Source organism: Saccostrea cucullata, unplaced genomic scaffold (genome assembly GCF_032062105.1).
Source record: "Saccostrea cucullata isolate Sc308-1 unplaced genomic scaffold, CSIRO_AGI_Scuc_v1 ctg205, whole genome shotgun sequence".
NCBI classification, from domain to species: Eukaryota; Metazoa; Mollusca; class Bivalvia; order Ostreida; family Ostreidae; genus Saccostrea; species Saccostrea cuccullata.
In genome coordinates, this window is record NW_026936671.1 from 551127 (window position 1) to 578359 (window position 27233).

Sequence of the window (27233 nt, forward strand, 5' to 3'; positions counted from 1 at the left end):
CAAGGCTTTGCGAACCATCAGGAGCGGATCAAAGAATTTATGAATGAATAAAAACTATGGAAATGACGTACCAATTTTTTAATTTATACTTGCACTATCTAATGAAATGAATAATTTACAAGTGATAGATATACAAGAAAACGCGAAATGATAATAAATGCAGCTGACAATCGTTATTTTTTTTTATATAGATAAAATAAAATATTTATAAATTCACGAGACAAAACAGAAGGAGAATGAATGATGGCAAAATATCACATGACGGGAACTGAATTTTATGAATGAAGATTTTAAAAAGTTACTTGTAAGTTGTATATGTTATATCTGTGTATTCTACTTGGCTGTGTGCTTCAAAAAAAAGGGGGGGGGGGTCGTATTGAACATAGTAAATAGCCATAACGTTTGAACGGTAAGTACTATAGGGCTTTCGTATTTCAAATATAATCCTTGTGAAAAGAACTTTTATTGGATACGACGAACTTTGACCCTTTGACCTAGACCTTGGAGAACACATGTGTACATCTGAATCTTTTTTTCTGTTTCGTTTCTATGGCAACCGTGAGCGACTCATTACAATTATTTTGAAAGTAGAAATCACTTTTACACATTGCAAGGAATAAACATTGAAAGTTTCAAAACGATTGCCTGAGTAGTTATTGAGAAAATCGAAATTAAAGAATTTTCACTTTCACCTGGTTTCCATGGCAATAATCGATTATATGAAAATTTTAAATACGAGTTGCAGAACTACAGATACTAATCCTTAAAATAAGAAAAGTTTCATGACGAACGTTTAAGGGACCAGAGAGAACACTCTCGGACAAAATTTGTCGCTTTTTACAGGTTTCCATGGCAACGGTAGACATATTGGAACTGAACGACCTCACTGCACAACTACAACCAGTGATCGTCCTTTGAGGAAAGTTTCAGGAAGATTGTCCCAGCCATCTCCGAGAAACAGCCTGGATAAAAAAAACATGCGTACAATATCAATATGTCGTCCCCGACTTCGTTCGGGGCGACATAATAACTCCTGAATTTTTCTCATCAATAATTCCTGAATTTTCCCCTTCAATTCGAGCATTTCTGCATTGCAGAGAGCTGATGTGTTTTATGAGATGATAAATCATGTGTGAACTTTCTCAGTTTAGCGGAATCATGAACATTTTCGGCGAGATGAATGTTTTGTATACAGTGGTGATCAAGGCTTTGCGAACCATCAGGAGCGGATCAAAGAATTTATGAATGAATAAAAACTATGGAAATGACGTACCAATTTTTTAATTTATACTTGCACTATCTAATGAAATGAATAATTTACAAGTGATAGATATACAAGAAAACGCGAAATGATAATAAATGCAGCTGACAATCGTTATTTTTTTTTATATAGATAAAATAAAATATTTATAAATTCACGAGACAAAACAGAAGGAGAATGAATGATGGCAAAATATCACATGACGGGAACTGAATTTTATGAATGAAGATTTTAAAAAGTTACTTGTAAGTTGTATATGTTATATCTGTGTATTCTACTTGGCTGTGTGCTTCAAAAAAAAAGGGGGGGGGGGGTCGTATTGAACATAGTAAATAGCCATAACGTTTGAACGGTAAGTACTATAGGGCTTTCGTATTTCAAATATAATCCTTGTGAAAAGAACTTTTATTGGATACGACGAACTTTGACCCTTTGACCTAGACCTTGGAGAACACATGTGTACATCTGAATCTTTTTTTCTGTTTCGTTTCTATGGCAACCGTGAGCGACTCATTACAATTATTTTGAAAGTAGAAATCACTTTTACACATTGCAAGGAATAAACATTGAAAGTTTCAAAACGATTGCCTGAGTAGTTATTGAGAAAATCGAAATTAAAGAATTTTCACTTTCACCTGGTTTCCATGGCAATAATCGATTATATGAAAATTTTAAATACGAGTTGCAGAACTACAGATACTAATCCTTAAAATAAGAAAAGTTTCATGACGAACGTTTAAGGGACCAGAGAGAACACTCTCGGACAAAATTTGTCGCTTTTTACAGGTTTCCATGGCAACGGTAGACATATTGGAACTGAACGACCTCACTGCACAACTACAACCAGTGATCGTCCTTTGAGGAAAGTTTCAGGAAGATTGTCCCAGCCATCTCCGAGAAACAGCCTGGATAAAAAAAACATGCGTACAATATCAATATGTCGTCCCCGACTTCGTTCGGGGCGACATAACTAGAAAGTCTGCTATTGCAAGCAATAGCATATGTCGCCCCGTACTGGACAAGACTTTCATTTTTATCATCACTAAAACCAAAGTCCACTAGCTAAGTTTGAACAACCATCCAGTTGTATCAGTCCTTTCCATTGGAAACGGAAGACCTTAATTGGGTACATCCCACTAATTATTTTTAGAATCGGTAGGAGAAGAAAGTAGTGCAGGAAAATTACAAGTTCCTAAATTTGCAGACTTGCATAAAAGAATGTACTGAACTGAGCCTCATACTTGTTAATTGGCAGTATCTTTCCTTTCATAAAAGCTTGGGAAATGTAATTTATGAAGAAGATCAGCAAAATTATTTTGTGCATTGTAACTCCAGTGAGAACTCTGAAATTTCCCTCTTTCACTTTCATTTTAGAGGTTCTGCCGAAAAACGAATCTGACATGCCACCATCAGTTCGAGCATTTCTGCATTGCAGAGGGCTGATGTTTGTTATGAAATGATAAATCATGTGTAAACTTTCTCAGTTTAGCGGAATCATGAACATTTTCGGCGAGATGAATGTTTTGTATACAGTGGTGATCAAGGCTTTGCGAACCTGCAGGAGCGGATCAAAGGATTTATGAATGAATAAAAACTATGGAAATGACGTACCCATTTTTTAATTTATACTTACACTATCTAATGAAATGAATAATATACAATTAATAAATATACAAGAAAACGCGAAATGATAATAAATGCAGCTGACAATCGTTATTTTTTTTTATATAGATAAAATAAAATATTTATAAATTCAAGAGACAAAACAGAAGGAGAATGAATGATGACAAAATATCACATGACGGAAACTGAGTTTTATGAATGAAGATTTTAAAACGCTACTTGTAAGTTGTATATGTTATATCTGTGTATTCTACCTGGCTGTGTGCTTCAAAAAGGGGGGGGGGGGGGGGTCGTCTTGAACATAGTACATAGCCATAACGTTTGAACGGTAAGTGCTAGGGCTTTTATATTTCAAATATGTAATCCTTGTGAGAAGAACTTTTATTGGATACGACGAACTTTGACCCTTTGACCTAGACCTTGGAGAACACATGTGTACATCTGAATCTTTTTTTCTGTTTCGTTCCTATGGCAACTGTGAGCGACTCATTACAATTTTTTTAAAAGTAGAAATCACTTTGACACATTGCAAGGAATAAACACTGAAAGTTTCAAAACGATTGCCTGCGTAGTTATTGAGAAAATCGAAATTAAAGAATTTTAACTTTCACCTGGTTTCCATGGCAATAATCGATTATTTGAAAATTTTAAATGCGAGTTGCACAACTACAGATACTAATCATTAAAATAAGACAAGTTTCATGACGAACGTTTAAGGGACCAGAGAGAACACTCTCGGACAAAATTTGTCGCTTTTTACAGGTTTCCATGGCAACGGTAGACATATTGGAACTGAACGACCTCACTGCACAACTACAACCAGTGATCGTCCTTTGAGGAAAGTTTCAGGAAGATTGTCCCAGCCATCTCCGAGAAACAGCCTGGATAAAAAAAACATGCGTACAATATCAATATGTCGTCCCCGACTTCGTTCGGGGCGACATAATAATAAGAAACAGAGTAAAAACAATATGTTCCCCAACTTCGTTTGGGGAACATAATTAAGTGAATCGACAGACAGACCGACCAACCGACAGACCGACGGAAAGCAGCAAAGTAATATGCCCTCCCTTCTTCGAAGGGGGGCATCAAAATATAAAAGCAGAGCTGATTCAGGTGGATATTACATAACAATTTATTTACGTAAACTGTAATTTCTTCATTATTTACTGAAAACCAATTTTCCTGGATCTCACTATTGACTTTAAAATCCACCAAATTAAATATTCATTGAAATAATAAATGTGCTAACAATTCATTTTTGTGAATTTTACCCAAACTGATGCTCACAAGAGTGGAATAAATTGAATTACATTTTTTACAAGCTAGCACTATATACCAGCTGAATCCCAGAAAATTACTGAAACACAGTGACATAAACCAGACTTATCAATCTACTTAATTACATTATCTTAATGGTCAGTAATGGATAATTCAGTGACCAATGATTGATGAGGAAAGGACAAGTCAACTGTCAATGACGTGTATATTAAGAATTTATAAATGATAGGCCTTACATTAACAAAATGAATTTCCCATTATTGATTTTCTTTTTATTTTCGGTAAATAAGGAGAACTAAGGTTGATATTGTTGGGTCTGTATTACCTATTTTGGACCTAACATAAATATAAGTCCTCCTAAAAGGGCAAATTGTTCATTAGTTTATTCATGTCAAGAAGCTGCACTTAAAATTAAAATCATAAAAAAAATCTACCATCACTTATTTTAGCCAAAATAAATTACTACACTGTACCACATTTATACTGTAATTATGTTCCCCAAACGAAGTTGGGGAACATATTGTTTTTACTCTGTTTCTTATTATTATTATTATTATCATTATTATTTTTCTTCTTCCTGGGAAAATTTTGTCCACGAGTGTTCTTGTAAACTACACATCCGACTAAGGTAAAATGTTTTTAGGGTCAGTAGACATGTTATGTAGATTTGCCAAACGAAGGTATATTTGCGCGCACGTGCTTGCAATAGCGTGCACGTGCAACACGAAAAATGACCAATATAATGGATATTGCTGTAACTTTTCTTTTTCTTGATGAATTTTTTTGAAACTTATAATGTAAGGATACATTAGTAGTATAGACAAGATGGCATGGTCAAAATAGCAAGATCTCACGCGCATGCACGTGCGCTTCGCTGGGATTGGCTGAAACTAAAGTCTCAATATCTTGCTTGTTTCTTGTCATAATCTTTTGTAATTTTGAACATAGTCCGATATAATGAAGATCTATAGCATGATATATAAAAATTTTCATGAAAGCCTGCGCATGCGCGCGTGCTGCAACCTGATTGGCTGAAACTTTAAATGGCTATATCTCCTTTGTTTTTTGACGAAATGCTTTGAAATTTGAAACATAGTCATGGATTAGGATATCCTAAAATATGATAAAGAAAAAATCATGAAATCACGCGCATGCGTGTGTGCTGCAATCTGATTGGCTGAGACTTTATATGGCTATATCTCCTTTGTTTTTTGACGAAATGTTTCGAATTTTAAAATATAGTCATTCATTTAGATATCCTTGAATACGATAAAGATAAAAGTTTATGAAATCACGCGCATGTATGTGCGCTGTAATCTGATTGGCTGAAACTTCAAATGGCTATAACTCCCTTGTTTTTCAACCAAACAGGATTGGATTTAGAACATAGATAAATATAAGGGACTCCTACAAGACAATGTAGTCATTATGCACGTGCTTGCACGTGCGTGCACGTGAAATGAGTAAAATTAAAAATACATTCGAATGAGTGTATTTTTTAATACTTTTGGATTAAATGCTTTGATATTAAGTATATTAAAATTTGAGATAATGTAGACAAGATAATATGGTCGTTACGCACATGAACACGTATGCAATGCCTATTTTTAAATATATTTTGTATTTTTCTGGGAAGACCTTGATTAAGTCTAAATTCCATAAAGTATTTCTTATCTAATAGAGACTACAGGGAATATGGCACCAAAAGGGAGTTGGGGAGCGTTTGGGGAACATCTGTAACGGTCCCCGTTACAATTAGCACTAGTTTAAATGGTCATTAAGTTTTATGTAAGCTTCCTTGCTAATTAAAAAGGAACTAGAATAAAGCTTTAAATGGAACTAAAAAATGCTTTAGTTACTAACGAAGACACCAAAGGAATAAAAAATTGTGGTAATCTACATCCCTATATATGCATATTCATATGTGAAATTGCATACACAGTGTTTATTTTTCATCAGAAGAATTTGAAATCAGAAGTTTATCAAAATTCTTCCTGTTATCAGGATAGGAAATCAGAAGTCTTTTACAAGACTGTAACTCTACTGGTTTATACCTATCAGCTTATAAACTGTAAAGGAAGATTTTGCAATGAATTTAAGTTTCAAAATTTCCAAATACAATTGAACTTCAGTATCTCGATAATGGATATCTCATATACCATGGATATGTCAAACTGATTTCAAGCCTTAAGAATTTTGCTTTCAGTATTTTTTCCCTGGATATCTCAAACCCTTGGATATCTCAAAGTTTACTCACGGTCCCCACGAATTCGAGATGTATAAAAATAAAATTTCACACCTGTCTTTCTTCTTTGGGAATTTTGCGAAATCTCTCAGCAGCTGACTGCACCAGAGTATCTTCATCAACGTCTGGAAATTCTTCTGTTAGATCGGACTTCACTTCCTCAAACCATAAATCAAAGGCACTCTTAGGTCTATAAAAAAAAATTAAAAGCAATCAAGGAGAGAAATGGAAAGCATAATTATCATTATGTTCTTTTTTTAAACATACAGTAAAGCTGTTACAGTGAACATGCTTTTCAGGAGTTCAACTTAGGGCAAAGGGATTTCATCCCTGCCAATTTTTAAATTTTATTATGAAGTATTCTAATTTGAATATATTTAAATTGTATTAATTTAAATTTAAATCAAATTGTGTGCATCCAATATGATAAAACAAAATTATTTCTTCCTAGCACTTTACTAATGTGTTTTACTGTATACTATTAGTTTTTATCACTATAGTCAGCTGTCTTACTTTTTCTGGTCGTCTTTGCTTGTCTCATCTTTTGAAGGCTTCATAGCAGTTATCTTCCCTTGGTTTTGAGGAGTCTAGAAATGCAAGAATAAGAAATATACCATGGTGCTATAAGAAATAAACCAAGTGGCTTGATGATCAGTAAAGTATCCTTTTTTTCATACATACCGGTAGTCCTTCTTGTAAATGTGCTGGCTTCTCAATTTACTATTTTAGAAAATTACCCATAGATCCATATTGTAATCCAAATAGATTGCCTAGTTAAAAGTCCAAGATTAAGGACATCTTTAAAATACATGTATTTACCATGGTTATGCATTTTCAAACTTATCCCGCGTTCTGTGAACATTGTAGCTAGTAGAGATAGTTTTCACAATTTAAAAATGTTCATGGTCAGAATTCATGTAAACAGTTGCATGAATTCAGGCCATTTGCATCAATGACAGTTTCTGTTTAACTTCCAAAAGCCTTTGGTCTGATAAATTGAAATTATACAAAACCGAGCTTGAATTTCAAAATTACCTATCATGAAAATCATCTTGAAGATTGTAATATTCAGAGGCCTTATGGAAGTCCAAAAATTTCATTTTTTCCCCACAATCTTTAAATAGGAATAAATAATAAATTTGGTTGAAATTGGTTCAGTATTTTCGGTATTTTTTAGAGATTAATATCAAAGGTCCACAGAAATTGCATGACACTGACGAAAAAGAATAGCAATGCAGGTATTTCAGGTGACAATTTTTTTTTTTATATTAAGGAGGCTCATTACACCACTTTTTGATGACGTACTACACAAAAAAAAAAAATAAACCTCCATTTAAGGGGACGATAAAACCTCTAAAATATGACCCTGAAAAACAAAGTAACGGATTCATTATGCATAAACCAAGAAGAATTGCTTTTAGGCAGAAACAAAAGAAAGCAACAGTCAAATCTTCGCCAAACAAGTAATGTCAATTTCATAGCAATGCATGAACTATCAATCACTGACATGTATGTATGGAGATATTCAGTTAAAATCTAAACCTTGTTGGAATTAAAATTTTATTTAATTGCGCATTTACTGTGTTCTGTTAATTTATATACAAATTGATTTAAATGCAACTCTGGCAATTTAAAGCTATATTCTGAATTTTAAATGTAATAAAACGTTCCATAAGTCTTGGCTAATTAGGAAAGGCAAAGTGGACTTTCTATACCAATTTTTTAAATTGGATTTTTCATTTCGATTTGAATATATTCTTCATTCAATTTGAACATGTAATTCATTGAAATACATTATTGTCTCTTGAATACATTCTGTAAATGAAATTATCATAGATTAAAGAGATAATGACATTAATTGTTTTCGATAAGAAAATTATTTTTTGTGATGAAATTATTATTAGGTATTATGAGGTATTTCACTGTATGTACAGCCTACTTCAATATAAGCGAAATCGGGAGGCCGCCATTTTTACAAGTTCAATCCCGATCTAAAATAGAAAAGAACAAACCCGAACAAATTAATTTTGTCATCGTTTATCTATAACAGTGAACAGATTTCATGGAATAATAGTCTTTGAAAGTTTAAATAAAATTGTTTCTTTCTGTTACATTGAAAAGACAATCTTCAACTTCATTATTATTCCCCGATCACAATTTGCATTTTGGGAGAGAAAATTACCGGACTAAAACGGTTGAGCACTGCTGAACGCTGCTTGTATTTCATCGTAAGTGTACTAGGGTTAATCCCTTAGTTATTTCGTATTTAGGCATATCAATAGCCATTAACAGTACATCGTACGCATTTAATTTCAAAGTTATGTTTTTTTCTAGTGGGGGTTACATAATTTAATAAATGTTAATGTTTAGCTTCAGAATTTCTGTACTAGTATTGGCAAAGAATTTAACAGTGAACAAAATTTCATTTCGTATGTGAACATGCAGTATAAATATACATGAGGTGAAAACTGAATTAACACCTTTGTATATGAACTGGTCAATCAGGCATAATTACTGATACCAACCGTGACGAAAACCGGGGATGTGCAACTTTCAAAATAACCGTTATGAAAACAACTCATTATCACCTGTGGGGACCGATCCAAGGTGGCTTCAATATAAGCGAAATTTCAATATATCCGATTTCAATATAACCGTTATTCAATGCAAAGAATATGAGAGGCAAAAATTTCATTTTTATTTCTATTTCAAAATAAGCGGAATTTCAAAAAATTTAGTTGAATATTGGAGTAAGCTGTACTTGTCTTAAGAAGATGCCCATCATTTAACTGAAAATTCTCAAATTCTGTGAATAATAAACCTGAAATAAAACATTTCACTAAAATAAAACAAAAACTAAAAAATTCTATAAAAGATATTTAGCAATACCCCATCTGGTATTTGACATCTACATTATAATTTATTTCTAAAATATGTGGATTAATCAACTTAACAAAATATTTTTGCAAGCATTTCTATAGTCCCATTATATAATTAGTTTTCTTTTCACCAAATGCCTATTTAAAAGACATATTTCATAAATTCAGGTTTTGATCTTCAGCATCCAAATTAACCCAATTCACAGAAACCTTATTACAAATAAGTGTGTAACCAAACTGGGAAAAGTTACCTACCCTTTTGACGGCTTTAACTGGTCTGGTATTTTTCAGGGTCACCTGACTTGGACTGGCCTGTTTCTTTTTAGACATGCTGTCAAAGACTTGTGTGCCCTTAGTTGGTTCAGGTTTCTGTGGTGTAAGAACCTGAAACAAAAATAAAACATTTTTACATTTCCAACTGTTTTTTTCTGTTGTAATTCTACGAAAGATATCTGTGTTGATTTTTCAATATTTAAACCTGAATGTAAATTTCATCAAGTGAAAGGTCAATTGCCTCATATGTATGACAATCTCTTGCAGCTGTCTTTTTGTCTGATGTTAGTGGGAAAAGGAATCACTATCCAGTTTGTTAGGTATGCCAGGGACCTTAGCTATAGTTGGAAAGGTGGGATAATTTGCATACCAAGTTTATCCCTCCCTTAAAAACCCTGCATATGTGTTTTCACATATTCTTAAAAATTAATTGAAATTAATTGCATCATCCAATAGAGCTGTACTTGCATTTGAAATATTTTTTTAATCTCTCTTATTTGATTTTCTGAGTTGTACACGAACTAGAGATATTTTGATGTCGAACTTTAAATGAATTTTATCATTCCATTGTATTGTACTTGTGTTTGGGATATTTTTATAATCTCTGACTTTCTGTGTTGTACATTTTTAGGGATATTTTGATGACGTACCTTAAATGGATTTGATCTTCCTGAGGAGCCGTAGGATTGCGATAACACTTCTGTCTTCCCTCGAGGTTTCAAATTTAACATGGGTCCTAAAATTAATGAAAGATTGATAATTTTACAGTTACTGACCATCATATAAGATCATTTACATTTTATATATTATGTAAATGTATTTTGTATGTATTTTTTGTATTTCAAAAACTACACTTATTTTGTATCCTTATAAAACCTGTCTGTGGCATTTTGTTAAGATTGCAGCTTTTAACTCATCTCTTGAAAATTACAAAGTAAAAGGAATGCAAAATTATTTCAAACCAGCATGTCACTGAATGCGCTATGTTTTATATAAGAATCTTAGCACTCTTGAGCTGTGTTTTCCTGATCTACTTTAACACATCTGTACGTGGTTCTTGAAATTGATTTTATAACTAATGCATTAATAACAACATGTACAAAGGACAAACAAATACCGATAACAGGGTTTCAGATTGAAATAAGTAACTATAGGACATATGGCATATTTACCAGAAAAGTTATAGGCATTTTGTCCTATTTTGTAAAACTATAGGCTCTAGAAAAGTTAAACTTACTCATATTTATCTGACTTTTACAAAAAAATCATTTAATTACAAAAAATATTCAAAAATGTTCATTAATTTTTTCTAATAAAAAGTGAAAATTAATATTTATTTTGTTTCTTTTAAACAAAATCAATTGATTGATACAGAATGGAAATTGTTTTGTTTAATTCCATTCAATGGATGTTTTACTGATATTAGTCCAACCCCCCCAACCCCCCCCCCCCTTTCATTACACATGTTACAGTCATGAATTTATTTCTTATTATTACAATTTTTAAAAAATAATTATCCAGAAATTAGACATTTCTATATATATGTATAATTACATTTAAAGATTTCTAGATTAAAAATTTTCTTTGTATAGTTTCTGCATTATTTTCTTCATGCTTATTAACTTCTCAAGTTGAAATGAAAAATAAAACATGACATGGATTCCTTCGATGTTTTAAACATTCACCACTACTTTTATGCTCATTGCACTTGGATTTGGAAATAAATTTTGTATTTTTTGATGGAACTACCCTGTATTGAATCTGCAGTTGCAGAAAGTGTTTAAAAAATCATTGGATAAATGCCATTATGTCTGCTCAATGTAATAAAAGGCCATTTTGGCAGGTGAATTTAACACTAACAACATGTACAAAGGACAAACAAATACTGGTAGACAAAATGAAATAATAGAGTGGATAAATCTAATGCTTGGCTGCTCTCATCAAGTGAAAAAAAAACTTGATAATAATTTGAACGAAAAACATAGAAGACGAAGAAAGAAAATCTATGAAAGTCAAATTTATATGTAAAATCGTTATTCATCAGGTCAATACTTATCCCTGATTGTTTCTTCTTTTTTTAATTTTTTTAAAATTAGAATTTTGTCCTTGACCTTTGAACTCTTTCCATCACTTCCTCTTCTTCCACTTCCTGTTGTTCGGCTGACTTCCTCTGTACCACCTCACTGATGCGTTCTGCCAGTTGCATGTACTTGAGGCGACAAGCATACTTAATGGCCAGTTGTAGGGTGTGAGGTTCTGACATCATTTCGCACACCTCTAATGCACGGAATTCACGCTCTGACCTGGCTGACAACTGAAAGGTGTATCATTTTTCTCATATTATCCAAATTCTTTATGAGGTACCTCAGAACATGAATATCTGCAACATTTGCTCGGTGTTAAAAATATAATAATCATTTAAAGTGATTATTACCAGAGGATTCAAGAAATCTTTATATACATGTAGTTCATGATAGAGTTCCGAAGACAATCATGTTCATCTGGTACAAGGAATATATGGATTTCTTTTTAAGGCATTAATAGACTTACTTTTTAAAAATAACAACATCACCTTTTTACTTCATATTAAGGTATAAAATAAAGTCAGAATTCACACAGGATGGAATATGGAAAAATGGTAACTAAATCAAACTTTTAAAGAAATCGCTGGAGATTTATCAATGAATCAGTTTATTAAACCCTTCTTAAGGCACAGATAAACCAAACTTACAGCAAAAAGTTTCATTAGGGCTTCCTGAGATGGTTTAGCCAGTTCCATGGCTACTGATGTGTCATACTCATATCCAATGGTATCCCAGAACTGTAAATGGTTGCTTAGAAGCTGTGTTCTGTGGAATATTTCCTACAAATGACAGGAATGTTGGTTATTTCAACTGAAATAATGAGCAAAAAAATATAACTGGCTCAAAAATCATTTACTTCTTAGAAGAAATTTTTGTTGGAATAAGTTTTTACGCACACACAAAGGAAACAAAGAAATGAATGAACATTAAAAATGCACCTTTCTTTTGTAATAATTGTGCAAGTATGAGGCCTTTGCCATGCCCATTATACATCATTACAGGGATATATGTACTAATATTTCAGATGTTTAAATATAAGAGGGATATTTGTCGAGGAGTCCACCTACAAATGGTTTAATTTGTAAATGTAAGGTAAACTGATACAATGTATTTTTAAGATACAAAGTAAAGCGTTACCTCATACTGGCTCTTTTCGGTACTCATCTGACAGAGTGGCAGCTGGAAAGGGAGGATAGCCACCGCCGGGCGGGGAAGGACAGGAGGGAACCGCGACCCCTTACACGGGATACACCTACACAGCCAAATTATCAATAAGAGATAGGCTGCTTTACGCATACATGTGGTAATGATGAATTATATCCTTTTAAACTTTGACCAGACTTATATTTTGTTGAATTACATGTATAAACCAATTGTAAAAGTATCCCCATTTCAAATCTTTCAATCAAAATGAAGATCCATTGCTTAAGTTTTTTTTACCTCAGTTGCTGGGGGTTCTCATGAACACTAACAATCCAGTAGTTATCTGACTTCCCTTTGGTCTGCAATTTAGGAGCACATGTACACGTATGTGTATTTCATGCAACTAGTTTAACATTAAATTGAAAATGAACTGATCTTTTCAAGATTACAAAAGTATTTTTAAATGATCATCATAATTACTGTATGTATTATTGGTCTGACCATATTTTATAGTAATTCAAAAACATTAAAGGGATTGGGTACAGGTTTTGAAAACTGATTGCATCCTCTCCCTGTATTACTGTACAACTTACATGTGATTTGGTGTCGGCTACTTGTACCCAACTCATCCCGAACTTCCTATTACACATTCTGACAATTCCATCGGAATCCATATAAAAAGGAGTACCCTCGGCTGAAAACCTATGAAACAATGCTTTCTTTCTTTAGTGATGTTTCCTTCTTTATTGATGTTGTTATGTCCAAGTTTAAATGCGTTCAGATGATTTTGATTTTAAAAATCCTAATGAACATTTGTTGATAGTGACAAAATCTTATTTGATTCCTCTTCATTGGTGCAAACTTTTGAAAATGTTAGGACAATACAAAAGAAATTCAGTTCACACTTTTGTGTGCTTGCATTAAATATTCCTGATTTTTTTCCCCCTCTATTATTGAGTGTCTTTCTTTATCATATTTTAATAGACTCACCCCATCCAAGCCAGCGTGCTTTTGCCAGACAGAGGCAGGGGCTGGTGATTGATCTGAGTAGCACCCTCCACTGTCATAAGGTGTACACCAAGACACTGATCTCCTGGCAAACCTAGAAGATAACAAGCAGAAGTAAGCAATTTGGCCTTAAAAATTGGTAATTTATTTTAAGGAGATTTGATTAAAGCGATTTTAAAATGCTTACTAAAGAACCTATTACAAAGAAAACATAATTGATTTTTAGCGATATTCAATTTTAGCCATCTTCCTTTCCATATGGTTTTTACTAAATACAAAAAATATTCTAGTTTTTCTCAAGAAATATTAATTTGCAACATCCTAAATACATGCGTATTTCCAGACCTAATTTCCATTGAAAGTGACATTATACTCAATTCTTCTCTTAACCTTTATTTGACATTCAAAAATGCCACTGACATTCAAAATTGCCACTAAAATTCAAAATTGTCACTGAAATGAAGTAAGTAGAATCCTCCGATTTACCCATTCCTCTGTGGTATACAATGAGGAGCTGATTTGTGTGAGCCGAGAGGCACACCACAGGGCCAGGAATGGAGAAAATGTCCCTCTGTAGGCCCCCCAGTGAGAAGATTCTCACAGACCTTTCTGAAGTGGCCACTGCAATCCAGTCTTCTCCAACTGTCACTGCCTATTACAAAGGGGTACATAAAGGGATTAAATATAAACATCACAGCAGATGCACAACTGATAAATAAAGGTCTCTTACATAATGTATTATAATTTGCACATTGAGCATTTATTGCATATCTTATTCCTCTAAACTTTTTTATTCCTCTGAACTTTCTCTCTCTTACTTTAAAAAAGATATCAGGGGAAAACATAGCATTTTCAAAAAATACTGCCACCAGGATATTTTGAACTACTTGTTCTCCAGTTTTAGCAAAATTGACAAAATAATTATACCTGTTTAAATACCCCTAAGATATGGACAGCAGAGTTTTCAAATGTCTTTACATGTAACTAGTATACCAGCACAAGGACTGTGCATTTAGTAAAAATATCTATAAAATATGTATATCTTTACAAACCATTATTTCTTCTCCATCATCCATAGGAATGCTCCACTCTTTAGAATTATCCCACGATCCAAAGTGCATACAAGTCAATTTACTGTAAAATGTTCGTAAAAGTTTCTCATAAACAGCACAAAAACCTTTTGACAAAACAGACAAATAAGATTTCACAGCACGCTTTTCACTGGCAATAAATGCAAAACATTTTTTTTAAAAATACTTTGAAGTTACAAAGAAACAACAGTTTTATTTTGCAAATGCATTATGCTTAAAATACTTGCTAACTTTTAAAAGGAACAAACCTTGGTGCTGAATCATCACTGGGACAGGCGAGCACTACAGCCTCTGTGGAGACATCAGCCATGGTGTACCCTGCCGAGTTCGTTAGATGCATGGCGTGATGTACGGCCGTATTATGGAACTCAATGTCTATAGATTCCTCCTCCTCCGTATTAAACTGCTTAATGATCCCCACTGCATTCCACATCTGTAAATCAATTTTAAATGCAGTAGATATAGCCAAATTTTTGTGATGCCTTTCTAGATATTAACTATTTATTAGCAAGACAAAATTTTCACAAATTGTTATTACTGCTTCATACTATATTTATGAATACAAATATATGTAAGAACTTTATTTGAGTGAGCACAGTTTCACGTGATTACACGAAAATTAAGTTCTCAAGAAAAAAATGTGATTACTGTATGGGATGAATAATACGACATCATTTAACTAAAGCAATCAATGTAGAATATACATGTATAGTAAAACCCAGTTATAAAGAACTTTCTTGATGGAAAATATCAGTTATAAGCAAACTTTTATGAATTCTTGTGAAGCTTCTGCCCTTTGTTGCTTATAAGAATCTAGATTATATGGAAGCAAATTTGAAGTCCATGTGACTTCCTTATATCCCAGCTGTACTGTATAATACTGACCATGAATCTGCTGGAGAGATGGACAGGGGTGGATCCGGGCTGGAAGGCAGGTTGTGGACGTGTAGGTGTAAAGCCTGGTCTCTCTATCACCACTGGGGCCGGTGTCACTGGCTGTACGTCACCATCCTCCGACATCAAATCATCTACAGTTAAAAAAAAAAAAAATTGATATATATACAATAATGTGTAATGCGAATTACATGTTTATTTCTCAAACTTGCAATTTTTTTTCATTTATTTTAATGTGAGAAAAAGCCATGTACTAGTAGCATCTTTGAAAACAAAACAGTCAGGCATTAATAATCATATTAATTCAACAAATTAATGAAAAGCTGGGTTTCTTTTTTTACAATCCCAGTATTTTTCTTGGATCTCTTGCATAAATTCCACATACACATAATCAGATTGTCTATTTACCCTCTAGGTTTGAGTCCATTGATTCAATACACAAGTCAAAAGATTGTATATCATACCATCTAAAGGCCTAAGGGTGCTAACTCAACATACATATAAACAGGTTTTACATTTACAAGTACAATTTTGAGGGCCCTGATTCCACATGCATGAAAACAGAGGGTTTGATGACACTGATTCCACAAATATGAAAACAAATTATGTATTTTACCATCTAGAGGTTTGAGGGCACTGACGGGAGCTGAATCATTGCTGTCTTCGTTAAAATCCTCTTCTTTACTCGGCTCCTGCGTGGCCAAGACTAAATCTGTGTCGTCATCATCTTCAAAGATCCCCATTGTTTCCTTCACACGGAGTTCACCAGCAGGCTAAAAAATAGGCCAGCTCTGATTATCAGTCATTTGACTTTTTGAGGTAGAAATACTGCTTGTTAATTTAAAAAGAAAAAATTCCTAGCTCTACATTAAGTTACTCTACTATGACTGACTTCCCTAAATCTAATATTCAACAGGATGATTTTGTAAGCAACATTATGTATGTGTAAGAAGCTACATTGTATATTATATGCACCTGGTTTCCTCCTTTCAGTTCAATTTCACTGAGAAGTCCAAGTTGACCCTGAAAGAGAGAAAAAAAAAATGGATTTTCACGAATGGTATTGAATGCAGTAATTTTGTAAACATATTTAAGTTAAAATTTTCTTACTACCTATTCAATTCCATTTTAAAAATCAGATGTTAAAATATTATACATGTATATTATCCAATTGTACATCGAACACATTTGTACCCCTCATCTTGTTTCGAGAAAATAAAGAGTTGAAATTAAACCAAGTCCTTGACACTAAATTAAACCCCTGTTACCTCTCTATCACAGAATGCTATTTCTGTCTGATTGCTGGGATTCCAAGCCAAAGACATTATAGACAGGCCACTCTCATGTTTGAATCTGAAGGCAAAGGTTAATGGTCCACAGAATTAAAGCAATTAAAAGAAAAAAACTTAATTACATATTCAATTCACTTTTTAATATCTGCAATTTCCAAAGGAAGTTTGGTTAATTTGTTGTTACCTTGGTTAATCAGACTTGAAATTTATACATATCTTATTCCAGAATTTTTTTTTAATTCTGCTTTCATACATGTGTTTCAAAATGTAAACTTTAATAGAAAATTATGCTAACATGGGAAGTTTTAATAGAATAAATTGGCTGGATTTTTTCTATCTCACCTGTCCACACAGGTTTTGGTTTGTAAGTTATAAATCAGAATTTGTCCATCATAACTTCCTGCTGCCAGGTAATCGCCTTCAGGTGAGATATCCAGCACTGAATACACCTACAGAAATTTACATTTATATATAACAAAAGAAAATACAGTGTAAGAACAATTTATTACTTAACATTCCATATTGGACATTGGGGACTGACAAGGTTTACAGTTAAACAAAAAACTTTCAGCTGAATGAGTACTGAAATCATATGCACCCCAAGCCAGGGTGAGAAAAATTTACAGTTTGAATTTGGCATATATTGTAAAAACAAACAAAAAACATTAGTCTCGTTTACCCCAGACTCTCGCTCTCGAGACTTTGCCCGAGCAAGAGTCTGGTCTGATTCCTATTTAATTTTTGTTATCAGTAGAGGTCGCTAAACCGGCTAACAAGATGGCGACTCCCATGAAAATACATGTGAGAATTTACTTTTTAAACAAAGATATGTGCGTTTTTTGTTCCTTGTAAAGCAGACAGAGGTATTTTATTATAAAACCAGATAAAAGTAAAGGCGCAGCCTCTGAATTTTTAAAGAATACAAATCTTAGCATCGAAGAGAATGTATCAGCCAATGAAAATCCATACCGATTTCTCGGTAAGCCATGATGTGAAATTACAAAAATTAAATAGGAATCAGACCAGACTCTCGCTCGGGCAAAGTCTCAAGAGCGAGAGTCTGGGGAAAACGAGACTAAAAAAACATAAAAAAACCCTCTGCAATAAGTGTTAGCAGAATCACACTATAAAAAATGATTATACATATATAATTACATATTCATCAAGTTGATTAAAGAAAAGTCTCAGAACAAACCTCTAGTCAAATTTTGATACCAAAACTATATTCTATATTAGCACATACAAGAAAACTACATGTATATTCTATATTAGCACATACAAGAATTTATTCTTTGGAGAAAAAAATGACAACTCTTCAGTCAAATTTAGACAAAAAACTGTATTTAAATTTGGCTAACACATGATATAGCTAACAATTCACAGAATCATGTGATAATTTCAATAAGACCGCCAACGTACCCCAGAAAATTGACTGTCCTGTAAAGATCCTGTTTTTGTCCAGGTACCTCTGTCATAGATGTGGATTTCTTTCTCCATTGGAACATACAGGAACTACAATTACAGCATTACAATCAACTTCATATGAAAAATAAATTAAGTTTTCTTAGTCTTGAATGAAATTTATACAGTAAAAGTACCTCTTACTTTAGGTTTGTATACTTAATGCAACTCTGCAAGATTTATGTTATGTCATTTGAATTATTCCCTGTGTTAATTATACATACCAAGCTCAAATCTATTTTTCCTCATATGCAAAAAAATATGCCCAAGATAAATACTCTCTATTTTAATAATTGCTTGGTTATGTAATAATTGCAAAATCCATATTTGGTTTATGCAATTTTCCTTGGAAAGAAGTCTAGAGTACAAACAGATCTGTCCTAATTCAGACTATATAATCCCTCCTTTTCAACATGCATACAGGGAAACAGAGGAAAGGGTATGCTTGAATAAAAAGTTTGTAACTTTTAAAGTTCACATTAAATTTCTGTATCCCAGTTCTGTTGAAACGTAAAATTTGAATATCAAAACATTTTTTACAGGAAACATTTTCCTGAATTATATTGACTAACCTTTCCATTCTTCTCCCAGCATAGCCTGCACCATCCCTTGGTCAAGCTGTACATCAAAAGAAACAAGAGGCCCATGGGCCACATCGCTCACCTGAGTAACTTGGGTGATGCAGATCTTTACCAGATTCCCCCTCTTGCTATACCAATCATGCCCAACAACCCCCTTCCCTTTTTTATTTAAAAACTTTAGAATCTACACTACCCAAGGATGCTTTCACATAAGTTTCAGCTTTCCTGGCCCAGGGGTTCTTGAGCAGAAGATTTTTAAAGATTTGTTCTATATATTTCTCGGTAATACTTGGATTCTCTACTGTGGCCCCGCCCTACCCCCGGGGGTCATGATTTAACAATTTAATATTTACACTACCCAAGGATGCTTTCACATAAGTTTCAGCTTTCCTGGCCCAGTGGTTCTTGAAAAGAAGATTTTTAAAGATTTGTTCTATATATTTCTATGTAAAACTTGGATTCCCTATTGTGGCCCCGCCCTACTCTTGGGGGTCATGATTTTAACAATTTAATATTTACACTACCCAAGGATGCTTCCACATAAGTTTCAGCTTTCCTGGCCCAGTGGTTCTTGAGAAGAAGATTTTTAAAGATTTCTTCTATATATTTCTAAGTAAAACTTGGATTCCCTATTGTGGCCCCACCCTACCCCCGGGGGTATTGATTTTAAAAATTTAATATCTACACTACCCAATGATGCTTCCACATAATTTCAGCTTTCCTGGCCCAGGGGTTCTTGAGAAGAAGATTTTTAAAGATTTCTTCTATATATTTCTATGTTAAACTTGGATTCCCTATTGTGGCCCCGCCCTACCCCCGGGGGTCATGATTTAACAATTTAATATCTACACTACCCAAGGATGCTTCCACATAAGTTTCAGCTTTCCTGGCCCAGTGGTTCTTGAGAAGAATATTTTTAAAGACTTGTTCTGTATATTTCTATGTAAAACTTGGTTTTCCGATTGTGGCCCCGCCCTACCCCAGGGGTCATGATTTTAACAATTTAATATTTACACTACCCAAGGATGCTTCCACATAAGTTTCAGCTTTCCTGGCCCAGTGGTTCTTGAGCAGAAGATTTTTTAAGATTTCTTCTATATATTTCTATGTAAAACTTGGATTCCCTATTGTGGCCCCGCCCTACCCCCCGGGGTCATGATTTTAAGAATTTAATATTTACACTACCCAAGGATGCTTCCACATAAGTTTCAGCTTTCCTGGCCCAGTGGTTCTTGAGAAGAAGATTTTTTAGTGACCCCACCCCATTTTTTTTTTATTAACTCCCCTTGTAAGGGGACTTGGCCCTTCATATTAACAATTTAAACTCCCCTTCACCCAAGAATGCTTTGTACCAAGTTTGGTTAAAATTGGCCCATTGGTTCTTGAGAAAAAGTCGAAAATGTGAAAAGTTTACAGACGGACGGACGACGGACAAAATGTGATCAGAAAAGCTCACTTGAGCCTTCAGCTCAGGTGAGCTAAAAAAAACATATCCTTATAACATTATAATACTGTTGATCACCAAATATTTGCAGACCCTAGTGGTATTTTTAGGATTTAAAAAGCCAGACATTATTTTCACAATTGCTGGTTTTTTGCTGTATATATTCTATACTATTAAAAAGCAAGAGAATCAAATCCATGCAAGCAAACCCTCTTGCATAAAATAAAGTTCTTTCAAATCCAAAGTGATTTACAATACAATGAAAAGTGAAAAACTTGTAATTAGATCTACAGTGTGTTTTTAATAGATTGTACATTAAAAATCCATGTAAATACCTAACGTCACTGACTTTAGGAAGAATTTGCAAATTTTTCACTTTTTCACGATTTTCCAGTTTCCATATTAGCACACTCCCATCGCAACTGGCAGAGGCCTACAAGAGTATAAAATATTAGTCAAGAAATATTCTCAGATCCCAACCATTCTTATGCTTTTTTTCCTTTCAATCAAGCTAATAGTAGCTTACATTTGGATGTATGTTTAATAAAAGTAGCTAACATTTAGATGTATGTTTCATAAACAATCAGTGACCATAACAGATTTGTGTGGGAGGAATCCCCTTGTGGGGGGAAGGGGGGGAGGTACTCACCAGAAACTCCTCTTTGGGGTCCATAGCTACACTCAATACAGGGGCCTCGTGTCCCTCAAATTTCTTAGTGTCCCCTGTTGCAATGTTGACCATTTTGATTGTAAAGTCACTGAAATATGACATTTAAAAATGTTAGGCCCATTTTTCTTCAACTTTCAAGAATTTATTGAAATTATTTTTCCGTAATTTTAATTTATTCTTAGCAATAAGGTGTAATATGCATGGGGGTTGGACTTTAGAATATTGCATATTAATTAATCACAGGCTGATGGTGAAGTGTTTGTAAGTGAAGTAAAGTAGCATCCAGTTGTAAATCTATAAGAAATGTTTTATTGTTGATGTTATTTCATTATCTTATTGTTTACTTGAATTATTGATGCAATACACATTGCACTTCGACATTGTATTAATGTAAACAAATGCTGTTTTTGTGTTACTAGACGATCTAGCGAGATATTGTTGAACAGACAGTAAGGGACAGTGATACTGAGATGTTGTATGTCAGTTTTTCATCATTATCTACCATATTACGACTGTAATTTACTTACTTATTTCAGCATTATCACATGTGTTGTAAATTGGGCGCCTGCCATCTTTCTTACGAAGAAATTAGTCATGTGACATAAACATTGTTGTTTTACAATTGATAAGATCGAAATAACACTGTCCGTGTCCTCAAATATTCATAATTGATACTTAAATGTTATTTTATTGCAGTATTGTCATTTAATTATGCTGTATTTGACGAAATGTTTTGGAACTTGAATGTGTAGCGTAATACTTATGTGTTTGCATTATTGTTCGGTATTACTACGCCATGGATTGTGTGTGTCCGTTTTATTACAGATTGTTTGTTGAACTTGTTTTCTAATGTATATCGAATAGAATTTATAGCTCCCACTTTACATGTAGAAAGGACATTTTGAGCGATGTTATTTTCTTTGTATTACACAAAATGTATGTAAAGTAGTTCCGAGTTGCTCCAGAAAGGACAATTATTCATTGGTTGTTGTGATCACGTGACCATTTATGGAAGGTTATATATATGAGCAGCGAACGCCAGTTTCATCACAACGATCATAACGATCAGATCGTATTACGTCATCAACATCACTGACTGTAAATTACTAGCGACTTAGGTATGAGAAAATAATGTAAACTAATACAAAATAAGTAGCGTATAATTTCTCCACCGCACGGACACCGCAATCCACTGTATTTTATTAGGCCAGAGATGTTAAGCTAGGACTTTATATACTCATAGATGTATTGACTGTTTTGTTATATTTCATTGAACTTTGAAGTCTTTATTAAATGAAATATTTGAAACGAGAAATGGAACTTGGTTATGATTTACAGGAATGTGAAGTAAATTATCAAGGGTGTTTAAATACATGCGATGGGCTGAGGATGCCCCCCCCCTTTTATTATGTGGACGGATGTCATGAGTAGTCCTGATATAAAATATAATTAACTGAATTTACACGGGATGGAAACATTGTAAGCTGATTGGCATTTGACAGGGTGCTGAGGAAGCTTACAATTTTTGGTGTCAGAAGTGGGATGTCCTGCCATCTACGAGGACATCTAGGATACGAACCCGTACTTTAATACCTGTCAAGTACTGAAATAGAGTGGATTGCGGACTGTCGTGTGGTGGAGGAAAAAAAATCTATTTTTAAAATAACGATGTACATATGTTCTTGTTACTGTTTTTATAGTTAAAAATGGAGGATGCTACTTCGCCGGATCCTGAAGTATTTATAAATGAACATAAGGAAAATGTTCAGTTAGGCCAAGGGGACGAAACAGATGTCTGTGGGAGGAACACTGATGACGAATATTTAATGGCAAATGAAAATCCTATGGAAAGAGATGACAGTGAAGACGACGACGAAGTAGGACATAATTTCCGTCAGCGATCTGATTATCAGTTAGCTGACGACGCACATAGTGAACACAATCGCATTTCTACGCTTATGATCAAACCCGAACCCTACAATGGAAAAGAAGGTTGGGAGGAATACTTTTCTCACTTTCAAGACTGCGCTGAACTTAGCCACTGGGACGACAGGACCAAACTTCTTTTCTTAGCCGCTAGCTTACGAGGACAAGCCAGGACTTTCTACATGAGCCTAACACTTGAGGAAAGGCGCACGTTTAAAATTCTTGTTCAGCGTATGGACCAGAGATTTGGTAGTTCAAAGCACAATATAGGTGGCTTTCAAAACTGGAAATGCGTAGGAGGATGCCTGGAGAAAGTACTGCAGATGTTGGAGACGATATACGGCAATTATCACAAAAAGCTTATAGTAACTTGGATATTGACGCTCAGGAATCACTGGCCCTGAACCACCTTTACAAAATTATTCCCGTTGAAATGAAATGTCGTTGTATTGATAAGGAGTGTAGCACTGTTGCAGAAGCTGTAGACGTTATTGAGAGATATGAGTCAATAATGGGGGATGGGGATAAAAAGAGAACAAATGTTAGGTATGTGGATCAAGAAAGAGAAGTCAAACGGCCAACTGGACAGGAAAAATCAAATAACTTGGAACATACAATCAAGTTACTAATCAATAGATTAGAGAAACTGGAAAGTGCACAGAGAATGGAACCTCGGAAGGGCAATAACTCTTGGACTTGCTTCATCTGCAATTCACCAGATCATCTCATGAAGGACTGCCCAGACCGATGGACAAGAGGACAACAGACCACGACCTCTAACCTGAATAGGAGACATGGCAGTGGAAACATGAGAGATAACAGATATCATTAAGTCAGGAGTTAGCACAAGAGGAATGTTTTTCTGTTGGAAATGAATATACTAGGACTGGCCACACAGGGGATATAACTCTCTCATGGGACAATGGATTTTATACAAAGGAAACATATTTGACAAAACAATACATTTTCTAGGATAGTGGATCTACTGCATGGATTATTTCGTTCAAAATTTTATTAAACTCTCAAAGGAAACTAGCTCTAACATACAGCCTGCAACCTCTGACATTCAGGATGTAAATGGGAATTTAATAGAGAACATCAGGACCATTGTACTGGATGTATCTTTTGGGAAAGAAGCATTGCCACACAAATTTGGAATTTGCAAAATTTCACAAGACAGGATCTTTGGAAAGGACTTTCTTCTTAACTACATCACAAAGATAAATTGCCAAAGGATGGGTTTGCTGTATTAACTTCAAAATGAAAAGGACCTTGTAACAGGACAACTAGATGACTTGACTTAATTTATAGGATAGGTTGATGATATATCGAGGCATCAACTTGCAACCCTGGTTCAGGAAGTTCATACCACAAAACTAAATGATGTCGGACAGTAGTTTGATGATACCAGATTTTTTGTTTTATTATATTGACACATGTCTAAGATGGATGTTGTCCTAGGTGGTGCACCACACTAGGTGAATGTGTAGATAGTGACTGGCCATTACTATTAGTGCACATTAGGACCTCAGTTGTCTAGGGCTGGGCCGGACTGCAGGTGGACCTCAGTTGTCTAGGGCTGGGCCGGACTGTAGGTGCATGGACATCAGTTGTCTAGGATTAGACGGGACTGATGGGAAACAGTTGTCTAGGGCTGGGCCGGACTGATACTTTTGTTGATTTCAATCTACTACTGGAATAAAATTATAAATGGATAATTGATGTCACTTCCTGATCCTGGGAGGAATCTACAAAAACAATGAAGAATAAGACCCGACTGATTGACTGACTGATTCCCATAGGAACCTACCTTTATCAACTACATGCATTCAATTCTAACAAGAATAATCCAAATCTTGTACTAGCTTATGCACAGGGAGCTGTATACTTTATACATGGGATGGATGGTGTATTTTCATGGTGGAGACGTAGAGATGGAGACAGAAGTAGCAGAGAGACGAGACGGAGAGATGGAGACAGAAGTAGCAGAGAGACGAGACGTAGAGATGGAGACAGAAGTAGCAGAGAGACGAGACGGAGAGATGGAGACAGAAGTAGCAGAGAGACGAGACAGTGAGATAGAGACAGAAGTAGCTGAAATGGTATCAGACGAGCAGGCAGATGTGTGAGATTTACCGAAAGAAGCGGTCCAGTGCAGGAAGAATAAAGATTTCATTGATGATGGAAGTAAGAAACTAGCAGAACCAGACGATTTTGATTAATACTGTAAATTCAGGAGAATTTGACTTTTTAAGTGGGGGGAAGTGTAATATGCATGGGGGTTGGACTTTAGAATATTGCATATTAATTAATCACAGGCTGATGGTGAAGTGTTTGTAAGTGAAGTAAAGTAGCATCCAGTTGTAAATCTATAAGAAATGTTTTATTGTTGATGTTATTTCATTATCTTATTGTTTACTTGAATTATTGATGCAATACACATTGCACTTCGACATTGTATTAATGTAAACAAATGCTGTTTTTGTGTTACTAGACGATCTAGCGAGATATTGTTGAACAGACAGTAAGGGACAGTGATACTGAGATGTTGTATGTCAGTTTTTCATCATTATCTACCATATTACGACTGTAATTTACTTACTTATTTCAGCATTATCACATGTGTTGTAAATTGGGCGCCTGCCATCTTTCTTACGAAGAAATTAGTCATGTGACATAAACATTGTTGTTTTACAATTGATAAGATCGAAATAACACTGTCCGTGTCCTCAAATATTCATAATTGATACTTAAATGTTATTTTATTGCAGTATTGTCATTTAATTATGCTGTATTTGACGAAATGTTTTGGAACTTGAATGTGTAGCGTAATACTTATGTGTTTGCATTATTGTTCGGTATTACTACGCCATGGATTGTGTGTGTCCGTTTTATTACAGATTGTTTGTTGAACTTGTTTTCTAATGTATATCGAATAGAATTTATAGCTCCCACTTTACATGTAGAAAGGACATTTTGAGCGATGTTATTTTCTTTGTATTACACAAAATGTATGTAAAGTAGTTCCGAGTTGCTCCAGAAAGGACAATTATTCATTGGTTGTTGTGATCACGTGACCATTTATGGAAGGTTATATATATGAGCAGCGAACGCCAGTTTCATCACAACGATCATAACGATCAGATCGTATTACGTCATCAACATCACTGACTGTAAATTACTAGCGACTTAGGTATGAGAAAATAATGTAAACTAATACAAAATAAGTAGCGTATAATTTCTCCACCGCACGGACACCGCAATCCACTGTATTTTATTAGGCCAGAGATGTTAAGCTAGGACTTTATATACTCATAGATGTATTGACTGTTTTGTTATATTTCATTGAACTTTGAAGTCTTTATTAAATGAAATATTTGAAACGAGAAATGGAACTTGGTTATGATTTACAGGAATGTGAAGTAAATTATCAAGGGTGTTTAAATACATGCGATGGGCTGAGGATGCCCCCCCCCTTTTATTATGTGGACGGATGTCATGAGTAGTCCTGATATAAAATATAATTAACTGAATTTACACGGGATGGAAACATTGTAAGCTGATTGGCATTTGACAGGGTGCTGAGGAAGCTTACAATTTTTGGTGTCAGAAGTGGGATGTCCTGCCATCTACGAGGACATCTAGGATACGAACCCGTACTTTAATACCTGTCAAGTACTGAAATAGAGTGGATTGCGGACTGTCGTGTGGTGGAGGAAAAAAAATCTATTTTTAAAATAACGATGTACATATGTTCTTGTTACTGTTTTTATAGTTAAAAATGGAGGATGCTACTTCGCCGGATCCTGAAGTATTTATAAATGAACATAAGGAAAATGTTCAGTTAGGCCAAGGGGACGAAACAGATGTCTGTGGGAGGAACACTGATGACGAATATTTAATGGCAAATGAAAATCCTATGGAAAGAGATGACAGTGAAGACGACGACGAAGTAGGACATAATTTCCGTCAGCGATCTGATTATCAGTTAGCTGACGACGCACATAGTGAACACAATCGCATTTCTACGCTTATGATCAAACCCGAACCCTACAATGGAAAAGAAGGTTGGGAGGA

At 34.4% G+C, this 27233-nt stretch overlaps 1 protein-coding gene across 1 annotated transcript in view; it reads right to left on the reverse strand.

Moving 5' to 3' along the window:
- LOC134246238 (WD repeat and HMG-box DNA-binding protein 1-like) overlaps positions 1 to 27233 on the reverse strand; it is a 50426-nt gene that overhangs the window by 17979 nt on the left and 5214 nt on the right. The window contains 22 exon segments of the mRNA XM_062728568.1: positions 6465 to 6600; positions 6924 to 6997; positions 9545 to 9673; positions 10213 to 10316; positions 11594 to 11876; positions 12294 to 12425; positions 12784 to 12898; positions 13087 to 13148; positions 13383 to 13491; positions 13780 to 13891; positions 14284 to 14449; positions 14850 to 14931; positions 15137 to 15321; positions 15774 to 15916; positions 16399 to 16555; positions 16758 to 16805; positions 17051 to 17135; positions 17417 to 17523; positions 18494 to 18586; positions 19108 to 19153; positions 20896 to 20993; positions 21210 to 21318. Of these exon segments, the coding sequence (XP_062584552.1) occupies positions 6465 to 6600; positions 6924 to 6997; positions 9545 to 9673; positions 10213 to 10316; positions 11594 to 11876; positions 12294 to 12425; positions 12784 to 12898; positions 13087 to 13148; positions 13383 to 13491; positions 13780 to 13891; positions 14284 to 14449; positions 14850 to 14931; positions 15137 to 15321; positions 15774 to 15916; positions 16399 to 16555; positions 16758 to 16805; positions 17051 to 17135; positions 17417 to 17523; positions 18494 to 18586; positions 19108 to 19153; positions 20896 to 20993; positions 21210 to 21318 (2575 nt within the window).